General features: G+C 34.6%; 1 protein-coding gene across 1 annotated transcript in view; it reads left to right on the top strand.

The window, feature by feature from the left end:
• Positions 1 to 16,012, top strand: part of LOC126745466 (mitotic checkpoint serine/threonine-protein kinase BUB1 beta-like) — a 129,234-nt gene that overhangs the window by 82,667 nt on the left and 30,555 nt on the right. Inside the window, exons 12-14 of the mRNA XM_050453320.1 lie at positions 3,284 to 3,426; positions 3,485 to 3,627; positions 3,678 to 3,956. Coding sequence (XP_050309277.1) covers positions 3,284 to 3,426; positions 3,485 to 3,627; positions 3,678 to 3,956 — 565 coding nt within the window. The remainder of the gene's footprint in view (positions 1 to 3,283; positions 3,427 to 3,484; positions 3,628 to 3,677; positions 3,957 to 16,012) is intronic.

Genomic DNA, 16,012 nt, shown 5'->3' with positions numbered 1-16,012 from the left:
CTAGTTAAAAGGTATCATGTATCATTAATTTTTTTTACAGATATATGGCGACTGGCGAATCATATCACTCACTGGCATTTGCATTTAGGATATCTCACAGTTATGTATCCAAAATTGTACAAACGACACTTTCAGTATTACGCCAAAAATTAATGCCAATCTTTTTATCATCAGTGCCACCAGAAGATTTAAGAAAAAAGGCCAAGGAATTTGGACAAAGAAGGAATTTTCCTAACTGCTGCGGGGCTATAGACGGCAAACATATACGAATGTTTTGTCCAATGAAAACTGGATCTTTGTATTTTAACTACAAACATTTTTTCTCCATGGTTTTACTCGCAGTTGTCGATGCCAACTACAAATTTATATTTATTGATGTTGGATCATATGGTAAAGAAGGCGACAATGGAATCTTTGACAAAAGCAATATTGTAAAATTTTTTAGAAGTGGAAATATGTTTTCGCAGTCTTGTAGCCTACCAAACTCAGGAATTGTGGCGCCCTTTGTTTTAGTGGGTGATGAAGCATTCCGATTACATACACATATGATGAAACCCTTTTCTAGACCAGCTGCAAGTGCTAATAATCAAAAAGCAATTTTTAATTATCGACTTTGCAGGGCTAGGAGAGTTTCTGAAAACGCATTTGGCTTGCTGTCTCAAATTTTTCGCGTATTCTACACGCCTGTTGATTTGAAGCCAGAGACAACTGATGATTTAATTATTGTAGCCTGCTGCCTACATAATTTTCTTAGAGAAGCATACTTAGAAGCTCAAAATAGACCTTACTACGAATTTGATCGTACTGAGCGACCACCATCAGAAAATTTAATTCCCTTAGCTAGAACGGGAGGTTTTGCAAATGTTGACGGTTTTTATGTAAGAGATTTATTTATGGATTACTGTAATGGGGACGCAGGATCTGTCATGTGGCAAAATCAATATATTACTAGAACTGCGTAAAAATATAGATATATGTATCTACATCTTATAATAAAGATTTAAAAAAAAAACGTTATTAATTTATTATAATAATTAATCTTAGAGTAATAAAGAACTATAGAAAGAGCTTTCCATTCATAAATTCAGGTTTGTTTACATGCCGAAATAAGCTCACATTCTAAGAACCATTTCTTCCTATTTTCAAAAAAAAAACTCGTTAAAGGGCCAATCAGGCAACGCTGCAAAATTTATTTTTGGCTTAAATAAACTGTTACCAGGACGAATTTTACCGAATACATTAAGTGCACTAAATAGAAATAACATCCAATAATTTAAAAAAAAAAACATTAATTTCATGACGCCCCTGTTATGTTGGTAAATATACAGGAGCAAATTTTACAAAGCAGGAATTCACAGTCTATCGTGTTGGCATCACATAAAATGACAAACTGCCTCTATAGTTTTTTTATCACTCTTAAGTAATTAATATACCTATCTTACCTGATTTTGGTACAAAATCCGCAACCTCTTTCCAGGCATTATCTTTCACTAATTGATCTTTGTACGAGGAGTGTTCCAAGTCAAATAAACAAGAAAACTTTGAAACACATTCCACCAATCTTTCGTCCTCCGTACATGAAAATAAAACTTTTGCGTTGTTAACGGCCATTATACTGATTTTTAAACCTGATTTTGCTCTTTGTAAACACAAATTCCAAAAATTTTACGATCTATCCTGCTCTGCGGCTGCGGCTAGACTGCTTGGAGAGAGGTACTGACGCAGGCACTGGTCCTTATCCGCGTCAGCCGCACCAAACGCATAGCGTCAGACGCATGAAAGAAAACGATTATATTTAATTTTCTTTGTAGCGCAAGTATCTGCGTCAGACGCAGTGCGTCAGCCGCTTCAAAGGAAACGTACCTTAAGCAAACATGTGTGGTAATAAAAGACATTTTATCAAGCTTAACTTTGGTAGGTCAAATGGTTGCCTCATAGTGTCCTCATAGTGACACATTATTTTAAATGGCAAACAATTTTCCATCTTACTTCGCTAAAAAAAAAATGATGAAAGTTGAAGCGATTTACCAGTAAAAATGTATGGTAATAAGCAGCTCATTAAGTCCAAATATTGTTGTGTGGCTGAAATTGGTGTTGGGATACTAAACGAAAATAATTTGTATTTGCAACAAGATTTTTTTTCCCGCTCTACGCTTTGACAGTTCGAGAGTGGCTTAATGAACAATTGGCAGGCGTGGTGCAATTGAATGACCTGTTGGGTCGCAAGACCTAACGCCACTAGATTTTTTCTTTGGGGTATTTAAAAAGGCAAAGTTTCTAAAACTCACCTGAAAATATTAATGATTTAAAGGATCGAATTACTCGTGAATGTAGAGATATTATCGGACAAACACTTGCCAATGTTCGTGAGGAATTCCAAAACACACTTTATTATTGTCTCGCGAATAACGGAGTATATTTTGTGCACTTATTAAAATAAATTCTGTGAACTGACTTATTGTTTATAAGTCCATAAACTTATATTGTTTATACACCGTTAGGTGGTAGATTGTATGCCCTTTAAAATGATGTATCACACTATAGAATAGCCATTTGACATATCAAAGCATGACGTCGATAAAATATTCATTATTACCAGACATTTTACTATACTATTCGCTGGTACGTCAACCGATTTTTATTTTTTTTTTGGCACTGTTGAATAGATATTTTAATGCTACTAATGATGTGTTACACAATGGGGGTTCGCATTTGATATACCAAAGTAATTCCAAGAAATAGTCCATCTTTTCTCAAAGAGATCGGCTTACATTAAATAGTAATGAAACAAACTTCAAGTCACAGGTCTCGAATTTATTAAATTAAAGTCAGAGGGTTACACGTGTTTCGCCCATACTAGGCATAATCAGATCCGCTTGTGTATTCACTAATAAAAAGAACAAATAAGAAGCAGAGAAGAACACTACATGATACAAATTAAGGATAGAAATTAAGTTCAAATTGGTAAAATCGGACGGAGACTAGTTACTACATATTAAAATTATATTCAAAAAAAATATTTTTTTTTATGTTTATTATATAAAATGAAACGTCCCCCTGTATATCTAGATTGGCGTGACTTTTTTTATCAAGAAGTTATTAAGGGTAGTTCATTTTGAAATGAAAGCACTGTTTAATCAAAATCTTCGGTGGTATAAAATAAATGATAATAGGCGAGTAACGAAGGACAGACCTACTGGAAGAGGGGGCGGCGTGGAAATGTATATCAAATATATCCCAATATATTGACAAATCAACGTTTTGAATTTAAAATCTTTTGTAGGTCAGTACCCCCCAATCTAAAAGCCAACCAGTCAACGAATCCAATATGCAGGAGCTTCAAAATGCAAGAAAAATGTTATTTAGCGAAACCAAATGTCAAAATAAAATCCTAAGTACAATTATAGAAGAAAAAAGTGGTTTTGGGTAAGATCAATGCTACAGAACCCTTTTTGTGTGCAAAAAATAATTCCAAATATTTAAGGTCTAGCTCCAGTTCAAGCGGAGCAACTACAAAATCTTCAGTATTTGCGCATCCGAATAGAATCAGTATGATTTCGGAGGAACACAATAGTTATTTGGAACAAAACATGAAGGCAAATGCGGCTTTGCGTCGAAGTCTTTTGGGTACGGTATTTCTTGTTTACCTTGATTTTTTCATAATTTTTTTTTAATAGGAGATTTAATGGAAGATGTTCTACCGCCCCACATACCTACTACTGTAGATACCTCTCCGCATTCGCCAATGCAATCGACTCCTCTTCAAAGTCCGACGTCTAAAGTGCGGTCGCCAGTTCAGGTTCAGCCTTTAACTTACGTTCCATCTGATCCATTCGACGCAAAACTGATATCCGAATTATTGGATCGGGTGTCTTTTCCTGGGGTGCATGCTGATGGTTTTATCGAAATCAATGGCAATCCTAGGCTAGCTGTTAAGAAAGAGCCTACTTATATTGGTAAGTGTGATATATGGTCGAATTGTGTAACTTTGATTTTATTTACCTCACATTTAAGAACAGTTGGGCTTTTGAAAATTACTTTTTTTTAAATTTCGGAGTAATTAATTGTACAGGGTGCTCCAAACTCGAGGGTGACCATTGGAATCTCGGAAATCGTAAGAGTTACAGGGTCGGTTAGATGGAGGCAAAGTTGCGCAATTTGCAGCTTAATAAAATGACGTTTAAAAAAAATTAAAATTCCAGATACTTCCGGAGTTATCCGAAAAAAAAAACGAAAATTGTCAAAATCGTTGTTACTTTCTACCGACTTTATTTAAAGAGACATCGGAAAACTAAAAACAGTTTCTCATTGCCACTTTTTATGTCCTACATGACGCAAAAAAAAAATCTGTATTTGATATAGTTTTTGTTTTAACCAATTCAATGAAAATGTATCCTTTTCTAACCTAATATTTTGATTTTTTTAAGTTTATATAGTCTACCATGACAAAATGAGATTAGCCGGTTAAACTTAATAAAATGAAAGCTGGCTATGGACTAAAATAAAAACAATGTAATTTTTAATAATTAAAGCTTGATTATTACTTAATACTTTATATTTTTAAGGCAAAAAGAACGCGAAATTTCCCTGATATAGGTATTAAATAATCGTTTACAAAAATAATAACTAAATACCTAATCTTACAAAAAAAACTTAAACATAATCACAAAAAGGTAATACCTAATTAATAATATAAAATATTCACAAAATATGTTTTAATTGATATACTTCTGCTTTGATGCATTTTGCAGAAAGACAACCTATTTTAATATTGCACGTTGAATGATCTTGCGGGAATTGAGCTAATTTCTCTTATTAAATTATGCCTTAATTGAATTATGTCGTCAGGTATGTCGCAAAATAATTTATTTTTAAGGTAACCCCATAAAAAATACTCCAAAGGATTCAAATCTGGACTTCTAGCAGGCCATTGCACAGCTCCGTGCTTTTCTATCCATTTATTTGGAAATATTTCATTTAGGTGTTTTGTGACTAATCGTCCATTATGTGGAGGCGCGCCATCCTGCTGCCACCAGAACTCTCTTACAATATTAAGAGGCTCATCTTTAAATTGTTCTAATATGTTGTTTAAAACCAATTCTATAAACCTTTCGGAAGTTAAACTTCCCTCGTAGATAACTGGGCCAATAATTTTGTTGCGCCACAATCATATCCACCCGTTAAAACAAGTTCGACAGCTGTGGCCTGACTTCTGCGTGTTGCCTTGGGTTTTCTACCGCCCAATAGTGTTGGTAGATTAATATTGAATGCAGATTTGCAGAATCTTCTTCCAAATTCCACCAAATTTGTATCAAGTTTGGCAAAGTAATTCACATGCGGCTGCAACCGGTCGGGATATTCCTGTAAGTATCGCTCATTTGAAATTCTAGCATTTCAATCAATCAACGCTTTATTATCATAAAATTTAAAATTTTGTCGACAAAGCTATTATTTAAATAAATCATACAAACAAAATATATAGAAAGAAACAACAAAAAATACAAATATATAAAAATAAAAAATACAACAAAACATACAAAAAACTTAACAATTTTATAAATTGTTTGATGTCACATTTCCTTAAAATCTATAAAATATATATACATTCACTTGTATACAAAGTCGGCAAAAAAAGCAGGCACCTGTTTACAAAAACATTATTAGCAAACTACTAATTTGTTTACATAATATACGAATATTATTTATGTACATTATCATAACAACATAAACAAATTAACCAGTGTTTAGGAAGCGCGTGCTTAAAATTACATAACATTAATTCATAACATCCAGCAAGTATGATTTCAGAGCTTTCCGAAATTTGGTAAAAGTTGTTATTGATTTGATTTCATATGGGAGATGATTGTGCATTTTTTTTGCATTGTAAAGAATTGATCGTTTAACTAGTTCTGATCGTGGGGTTGGTAGATAAAGATCGTACTCTGCGTTTCTAAGAGGATAATTGTGAGATGGCTTTTCTGACATACCTGAGAAGTGCTTGCGGATTAGGCAGACGGATTGAAATATAAATAAGGAAGGAAGAGTTAGTATTTTAAATTTTTTTAAATATTCCTGGCAGTGAGTTCTGTAATTTAGTCTTAATGAATAGCGTATAGTTCTCTTTTGTAGCTTAAATATGCGTTCAAATTGAGTCGCACCACACGTACCCCAAAACGGAAGGGCATATCGGAGGTGCGACTCAAACAGGGCATAATAAACTGTTATAGCCATTGCCAAACTTAGCTCCCTGGATACTGATCTCAGAGCAAAACATGCAGACCTTAATTTTTTGGATAAGGAACCGATGTGGATATCTCATTTTAAAGAGTTGTCTACCATCAGTCCCAAGAACTTTACGGAATCAACGACCTCCATTCTGTTGTTATTAATTACAAATGGTTGCAATGCACCGCCAAATGATAATACTCTAGTTTTTGAAACGTTAAGGCACAAGAGATTTGAATCGCACCACGATTTAATGGTGACTAGGTCACGAGATATGGTTCTACGAAGAGCCACCATATTTAAAAGTTGCTCCAAGAAAAACTAGTACCGTCCGCAAAGAGACAAATTTTACCATTTATTTATTATTTTATAAATTTTACCATTTCTTTATGTCCAGATTAGCAATATCATTTATAAATAGAAGAAACAAAATAGAGCCTAGAACTGAGCCCTGAGGTACCCCGCATTCTATTGGCTTGTACGAAGACGTCATCGAATCAACCCTAATAAACTGATTCCTGTTGTTCAGGTATGACATGAACCACTCGAGAGGTGTTCCTCTAATTCCATAGTGCTGCAATTTATTAATTAGGATATTATGGTTTACACAGTCGAAAGCTTTAGAGAAATCACACAAAATTGTTGCTGTAGAAAGATGGCTGTTTGGGCCGGAGTATATATTATTAAAGAGGGACAACATAGCGTCATTGGTGCACTCGTTACTCAAGAATCCGAACTGACTGGGTTTATAATTTTATATTTAAGCAAAAAGGATAAAAGTCGTTTCTTTACCAGTCTTTCGATAATGTTGGGAGAAGTGTAATTGGGCGGTAGTTCGAACATTGATCCTTCTCGCCCCCTTTATGTAAAGGAATAATAATTGCCGTCTTAAGGCAGCTTGGAAAGATTCCAATTTGAAGAGACATATTAATCAAGTTGGTAAGATGGTTTAAAGTGATATCCGGGAGATTTAAAAACATTTTGAGCGTTAGACCATCAGCCGCAGATGAAGATTTGTTTTTAATGTCTTTTATTGTGCTGCGTAGTTCTTCTAATGCTATGGGTGTAAGAAAGAAATTATGTAAATTCTCATTAGCGAGATATGAGAGAGGATCGTGGGAAGGAGTTACGGTATTCATGAGATTTTTGGCTACATTTATAAAGTAGTTGTTTAAGTTATCCGGTGAAGTGGGGATTGTGATAGATGGAGAAGTCTTATCCCTTAATTCATTAACAATAGACCAAGTCTCCTTACCAACATTTCCAGAATTAGAAATCCTTTTATTGTAATAGAGGTCCTTGGCTGCCTTTATTGTTTTATGGTAAATTTTTTTGTACAACCTTACGTAATCGTGGAAGAACACACTGAGAATTTTTTTAAGTGTGATAAGGAGTTTATATTTTTAGAAGACAAGCGTAAGCCTTTACTAGACCATGGTTTTTTTTGTTTAATATTGATGGGTCTAAGAGGAAATGAGTTGGATGCCAAATCAGACAGTGACTTTATAAATCGAGAAAACTCAGTGTTAACATCATCAGATAGGAAGTCCCAGTCCGTTCTTAGACATAGATTTTTGAAATTTAGGACATTTTTTTCCCCAACGATACGACACATTTTACGCGGGACTCTTTTATTTTTGTGATTTAGAGAAAATTTAGTTAACACTGCTTCATGATCGGAGAAACCTGAGTTAAAGACAGTTTAATCAACGAGTTCCGAATCAAAGGTTGATACGACGTAGTTCATGATACTAGAGCTAGTTTTGGTTATTCTGGTTGGAGAGTTAATATGCACAACCATCCCAAATGAATCAAATATGGACTGAAGGCATTCCTTAGCAGCACACACACTGGAGAAGTCAATATTAAGATCGCCGCACAAAATTAATTTGCTTATTAAGGGCAGGGATTCTAGCAAGCTTAATAATTTTTGGCAGAAAATTTGCACGTCCGCGTCAGGTGTTTTGTAAATACAAACTATATAAAGGTCAAAGGTATTATGATAGACGATGGAAAATTCGAATACTTTTTCAGATAATAAATTATCAAATTTTGTGACCGCGGAAAAATCGTTGTTAGTGGACATTATCATAGTACCTCCATGAGATAAATTACTTCTATTATATCTAGCTAAAGTGGTATAGTTCTTAATAAATACAGGCTCATCAGTCTTTAACCAATGTTCTGTTATGGCAACAATATGTGGAAAGTTTAGCTCTTCCAATAAAAGATGTAATTCATCTGTTTTATGTCTTAAGGACTGAATGTTAATGAGGAATATATTAAACTTGCTAATGTCCATTTTTTTAGAGGGTGCTTGATCCTCTATTCGCGTCGTTTTATTTAAAAAATTTTTGACTTAGTTGGAGAAAAATAATTAGTTTGACCTTCTCTAATTTTCTGGAGCCGTAGGAGTCTTTCTGAAGAGAAGAAGGATCCAAAGGCGGAGAGGTCTGCTTCAATTTCAGCCGAACCAATACCATAGTCATTATGAAACCGACAGTATAATTTTCTCAGGGAGTCCATGTCAGTGGGAAGTCCTTCTGCGGCAAGTATTAGTTTCGGTTTGTTCCAAAATAAATTCGCAACATATCGCGCTTTTCTAAATTTGAAAATGCCATTTTCTTATTTTTTAAGAATTTAAAAGCTAAAGAATTACTAAAAACAAGGGGAAACAGGTGACATTCAGGTTTGATCTAAGCAATCCAATTGTTTTAAGTCATAGCCGCCTTTATTTTTTTGTTACCATAGCAACGGCCATGTCAGTTTGGCATGGCCTACTTACCATTTAAATTAAAAAAATACCTGTAACACATTATTAAATTGGTTTTAAAAATATGAATTGAATACAGGGTATTTCATAACTTTGGTTCATATATAAAACAGAGTCGAAGATAATTTCCCAGATAAACTTGTTAACAAATCCCATTGATATAAGTACTAGAAGGAGTAATCGGATATGCAAGTGCAATACCTCATTCTAAAGGCAATTAAAAATACTTGAAAAAAATTATAATTTAATTATAATATTTTTAATTAAAATTAAAAATAATAAAAAAATGAGAAAATCCAATATGGCGCCCATAAGAAAAAATAAAGTTGATGATGATCGAAAAAAAACGAAACGTCTTTTTTTTGCATGTTGTAGAACATAAAAAAAGGCAATGAAAAACTGTTTCTAGTTTTCCGATATCGAATTTTAAAATTTCTTAAACGTCATTTTATTAAGCTCCAAATTGCGCAACTTTGCCTCCATTTAACCGACCCCGTAACTTTTACGTTTTCCGAGATCCCAATGGTCACCCTCGAATTTGGGACACCCTGTACAGGGTGATTTATTAAGCATTGAAAGATCTAAGAGCTTTGGGTAGAAAAGCATCTAATAGAAATAATAATAATAAATAGATATATTAAAAATTCAGTTAGGTGGTACAACAATAAACTCTTTTTATTATATTTAAAATTTTAACAAGCAAAGAAATCACTACTAAGGCAGCTTAACTGCCAGCGCGTAGCTCTTTCAACTTTAAATTAAAATAGTTTAAATAAATTTGATAAAAAATTTTAATTAACATAATTGAACAAACAAAGATTTATAATAATCTAACTCTTATATAAAAATAGTAAACATACAAATATGTTAGTTTTTTTCTTTAGCACAAGTAACTAGTAAATTTTTATAGGAAGAAATCTTAAGAACTAAAATCAAGTGATTTTATATGGGTTTTACAAAGTTGTCTAAATTTTGATTAGTAATTGTTTTTATTTCGTATGGTAAGGTATTAAAAATTTTTGAAGCCATGTATGTTATACATTTTTGTGAAATTCTCTTTTTTTATTTGGTATTTCAGCAACTTTTTGTGATCTTTGTCGAGTTTGGTACTGACTTGAACTTGTTTCATTGATAATTTGGGGATAATTGATAATATGTATTCTATAAGCATTTAATTGGCGCAACCTCATTACTGGAAAATGTGACCTGTCGGATAGTGGGTCCTTATTCGAAATTATCTTAATACATCGATTTTGCAGTACTTTCAAACCGTTCAATGATATATCATAGCTGCTACCCTAGGCGATTATCCCATACTGCATTATACAGATCGTGTTATCGTGAGCTACGAATTACCCAAAATAATGGCAACACCGCTTGGTTGCGGCTTGCAGGTGGCGGAATTTTTCGTTTTTATTTTTTGAACCGGGAGTCAGCAGACCTTACTTTGCTATGTTACTGCACGTCACATTAATAATTTTTGAGCGTTATTTTCGTGTTTTTTTCACTATGACTGTTTATACCCCTTCCGAAAGAGTTCAATTAATTAAATGGTTTTATGGAGGCAATTCGGCAATGTAGAGATTTGTTTTCAGTGACATTTGAGAATAGACCGATTCCTTGTGCAAGAACGGTTTTAAATGTGGTTACAAATTTTGAGACATCTTTTTGTTTTTAAGATTGTAAAAAATGCCACACAAAACGTCAAAAACCACCTGTTGAAGTGGTCCAGGATATAGAACGGTGAGAAGAAATGGTTTGCAGTACCCTATAACTTGATTCGACACGGTCCACTAGAAGTGTTGGAGAGGGAAGGAGCAATAAAACTGTTGCTCGTATCTGGAAAAAATATGGGTACAAATGTTTCAAGTATTCAAAAACTCAGGAAATATTTCCTGAAGACCAGTGGCGAAGAATGGAATTTTGTGAAACCATGATGGAACAGGCAAATGAAACGAATATTTTTTTAAAAATATTTTGTTTTCTGATGAATCTTCTTTTCCATTACATGGCAAACACAATCCTTCCATTGTTCGTTATTGGTTTCAGGAAAACGAGCACAGAAGTTTTTAGTTACGTACCCAGTATCCTCAGAAATTGAATGTTTGGGCAGGTATTTTGGGCGACAATGTTATAGGGCCATTTTTTATTGATGGCACTTTAAACGCTCAAAAGTACCTTGAGTTGCTGCAAAATCAAGTTCTTCCTGGCATTCAAATCCTACCTGATGTAGACCTGGGATCGGTTTATTTTCAGCAAGAGGCTGTCCTGCCCATAACGCGGCTAGGGTACAAGAATTTTTAACAAATACTTTTCCTAACCGCCTTATTAGTGGGACTGGCGATATTAAATGGCCTCCTAGATCTCCAGATTTATCTCCAAATGACTTTTATCTGTGGGGTTACCTTAAGCAGACCATTTACAAGCATGAATTTAGTAGGCCAACAAATTTAGAGGAGTTGCGAAATAAAATTGTCGAAGGTGCCAATTCCATTTTAGCTGAAACTCTTTTGGAGGTGCGAAATAGCTTTTACGACAGGTTAAGTTTTTGTTTGCGAAAGAAGGCGGTTTATTTGAGCCTTTTATTTAAAAAAATGATACATTGTTAAGTTTGTTTATTAGAGTTTTATTTCTGATTTTTTATTATATTTTTATCAGAGTTGATATTTTATTTTTTATTAGAATAACGCTTTAATTTTCATTATGCAAAACACAGCATATTAAACATTTTAAGATTACAATTCTATGCGGGTTTTACATATTGTAATGTCTGTAAAACCCGCATTAGAATAAATATTTTAAAAATGCCTGGATTTTTGCGTAATATTTTGGGACATTTTGTCGCCAAACGACGCAACTCCCACGAAAGTCAGATAAGTCACGAACGAAAACACGATCTGTAGATTCAAAAATCGCGTGGTACACCGTTCTAAGATTTGCGAGCTTTAATATATGTTTTAACTTTTTAAAAATGATTTTTTTTAAACTTTAATAGCTAGTTGTTCAGTTTGTTGTTTAAACTTTAGTTGACTATCTAGATATGCCTAAATATTTAACAATTTCAACAACTTCAATCTTTAAAGAACTGTTGCAATCTTGTCTTTCTTTCTTGATATGTTTTCAAAAGTTGGTCTTGATTTCATATCAATAAAGAACGGAAGACAATTTTTTTTGTCACAGTTTAGGCTTTAAACCTTAATATCTAACCATTTTTTTATTAATCTCAAAGCATCCTCACATTTATGTTTCACCTCTTCACAAGAACATTCTTTCACAAATATCCCCATGTCTTCGGCAAATGCCACCAATACAGAGCTCGGAGCTATACCCAACAAATCGTTTATATAAATTAGGAATAGAATGGGACCCAACACTGTTGCTTGCGGAACCCTGGTTTCTACTAGGCTTTCAGAGCTCGTGTGTCAGTTACTCTTTGTGTTTGATCTGTAAGGTAGCTTTTTAGCAGTTTAAACGTAACCTCCTAAAACACAATGAAAGAAATTTTTTTAATGGGAAAGTGTGTTCGATGGTATTAAGATACCGCAATTCGGACAGAGTGGGCTTTTTCTTATACCAAGAAGGTGTAGATGTAGATTTATTGCGAGAATATTTATGGGCTAAATCTACAGCGTTGCCGCTGTGTGTGGAAATTTGGTGATTGGAAGAATCCAAATTAAAAATATTAATTATTATTAGTGTAAATATAGTACAAAATAGTTTTGGTTATTAAACGAGTTTCACTCATTCTTTTGCTTTATAATAAATAATGCAACTCAATTTCGGCTAATTATAATAATTATTATATCACTATTTTCTTCTGTTAAAATTGAGTAATCACTGGCAACATGGACAACTAAGCATGTTTATCAACAAAATATTGATACGGTTCAGCTAAATAAAAAGATGTTCGGCAACGCCGGAGAGATGGTGGCGCTGGCGGTTAACTGTACATGCCGCGGTGACGAGGTCACTCGGCATCGAGACCCTGATGAGCGAGGGTGATGCGCTAAAAGTTTTTAATTTTGGTTGTACGAATAAAAAGTTTGAGTTTGACCGGTGTGTTTTTGTAATTGTGATTCCTCTGACGACCCAGAACGAGATAAAGCTCAGCTTGAGCTGTTTCATTGGCACCCAACTAGAGGCCTGAGGTTTACAGTTACCAATTGCTTAATAACCGGTAAGCTCTTTCCAATTTCTTGGCGTGCTGTTGCTAGGCGGATCATTAAATAATTTGCTGTCAGCCGACGAAAAACACGTCTTATGGGTGTTTAGTTAATCGCATGTGGTACGTTGTCTACGTTTTGGTACAGTTCAACATGTTTGGATGTCTTCAAGGACAATAGACTATTTTACGAGGATCTACCTAGTTTCTATTAAAATAAAGGTTATTAAAATAATAGAATCCTCACGGAACTATTTTTTTTTGTGCTTTAGAATATTTTAATGAATATTCGGAGTGTTTAATATTTATCACAAAGTTGGTTTTTTGTAGAAATCTACCCTTATTCTAGATTAATGTTTAAGTTTGATAAGGTAGAGTTTGTAGTTTGGTAGTATTTTGTCGAGTAACTTTAATAGTGTAGACAGTTTTTGTTTGTTGGTGGTCTTACTTTGTAAAAAAAAAAAAAAAAAAAGGAAGCTAAAATGCCACCTAAAAGAAAAAGTAAAAATAGGAATCAAATGTCGGATTTTGTTTATGATTCGGATAATGATAATGCGGAGGGTTCGCAAACAAATAGTGTTACCGCACACGAAAACATAACTCAGTCTAATGATTTCAATATGGTGCTAAATAAATTAATGTCTGAAATGAGTATGTTAAAACAGGCTGTAACCGATCTATCTATCAAGCAAAATCAAAATAGTGGGGAGAAAAATGAGGCCGCGAGTGTAAGTTTACCGGTGGCCGGAGCGATAGTTCAAGAGGGCTTAACAATAAATAGGCAAAATGCTTGTTTGGGGGATAGATCCTATATTTTAAATTTTAAGGAATTGGGGGGTAATAATTTATATTTTTCTCCTGCGGGAAAAATGAACCCTAAAGCCTTTTTAAATAAGGTTTATAAAATTTTTGACGAGGCCGGCGTGCCAGATAGACATAGATTGGGCTTGGTATTGCCGTGTTTAAAAGGCACAGCAGCTGATTGGGCAGCTATAAAAGAAAGTAGTTTTCATAATTTTCAGGATTTTGAGGTGGCGTTTTTAAACAGATTTTGGGGGGTGGACAAACAGAGAGATTTATTTTTGGAAATAAGCTACGGGAGATTTGAATCTGGCAATCGCGCGGACTACTTTTCGAATCTTTTTAACCAGGCGGGTTTCTTATCGTCACCAATTCCCGAATCTAAATTAATATCGTTTTTGAGCAGGCATTTTCCGCCTGACGTTCAGCGGGGTATTGTAACCAGGGGGCTGAGGACGTTCGATGAGGTCGATGAGTACCTGCGAGACATCGACGCAACATACGCTTACCCAACAGAGGGTAACGCTGTTAATGTTAATAGACGAAGTGTGCAGACTCGTGGGGATCGTGTAATGGGACCGACCCAAACTTCAGATAATAGCGGACCGGGGAATCGTGGCAACACGGGGCCAAACAATAATACTTGGCGGCGAACACAGGGTTCGAGCGCTAATGGGCAAACGTCGGAGCCGGTCGACAGAAATGATGCGCGGGTCGATAGGCAAAATATGAGAGCTATGGAAATGACGCGTTTTAACGAAGATTTCGATTTTTTCAGCGAAACGGAAAGCGAGAATGAGGGTGAATTTGAGGCCTGTAAACCATCAATTAAATCGCCGGTTATCAAGGCTGTGGTCGGAGAAAAAGGCGTTGAAGTTTTAATAGACAGTGGCAGCGAAATTACTGCTATCTCTGAGGATTTTTTTAAATCCATTGCGAATAAGTCTAGAATGTCAGTTTTACCGGTTACGAATGTGGCTATTACGGTTGCGATTGGCGGAAAACAACAAAGGGTTAGAACGCAAGAGCTTATTAATTTATATATCCCTGATGCGAAAGTTTACCTAGATGTTAAATGTTTGGTAGTACCGGGATTGAATCGAGATATATTATTTGGGTTCGATTGGCTCTTGGAATTTAAGGCTAATATTGACTTTAATAAATCCATAATTGCTTTTTTTGTAAATGAGAACGAGTATGTAGTTAAGTATAGTCAACATATGACAAGCTGTTTAGAGGAGCGTTGTCTTAATTTATGCACTAGCGCAGGGGCTGTTTCGGTGATACAGCCGGGTAATATTAGTGCTTACAAACACAAATATAATGAAAGTGATATTCGCGCGGCCGTCGATATTATTAATGCATCCGAATTAGATAAAATTCACTTCTTTGATCTTTTACGCCGCTTTGAGTCTATATTTTCAGAATGTCCGGGTCATATAAGATCTTACCAACACGAAATAATAATGACCAATGATAGTCCTTTTCATTGTGCTACGTACCCTATTCCATTTGCATATCGGGACGAAGTCAAGTCTCAGATTGAGGAAATGCTTCAGTGGGGTATTATTTCAAGAGAGAAAACAAATTATATTTCGCCATTAGTGACGGTTCGAAAGAAAGACGGTAGCATACGCATATGTTTAGATGCTCGTATGTTAAACAGCCGTATGGAGCCGGATTTTATAAATCCGCCGAATCCAAATGAATTATTTTTTCATTTTAAGACAGGCATGGTAATAAGTACCATTGACCTAACATCCGCGTACTGGCAAATTGAAATTAAACCGGAGCATAGAAAATACATAGGTTTCATTTATGAAAATGACTCTTATACTTTTAAGAGACTTCCTTTTGGGTTGTCAACTTCGATGGCTAGTTTGATACGGTGTTTAAAAAATGTTTTACCATCGGATACGCGGGATTTTACAGTAATTTATGTAGACGACCTATTCGTATTTTCGGAAAATATAAGTGATCATTTCAGTCATTTGGAGCGACTTTTTACTTATTTTCAATCAGAAGGTGTTACGGTCAAACTAAGGAAGTGT

This window comes from Anthonomus grandis, chromosome 16 (genome assembly GCF_022605725.1).
Source record: "Anthonomus grandis grandis chromosome 16, icAntGran1.3, whole genome shotgun sequence".
Taxonomy (NCBI): domain Eukaryota; kingdom Metazoa; phylum Arthropoda; class Insecta; order Coleoptera; family Curculionidae; genus Anthonomus; species Anthonomus grandis.
Note: the sequence above shows the minus strand (reverse complement) of the source record. Positions and strands in the feature narration are given on the sequence as shown.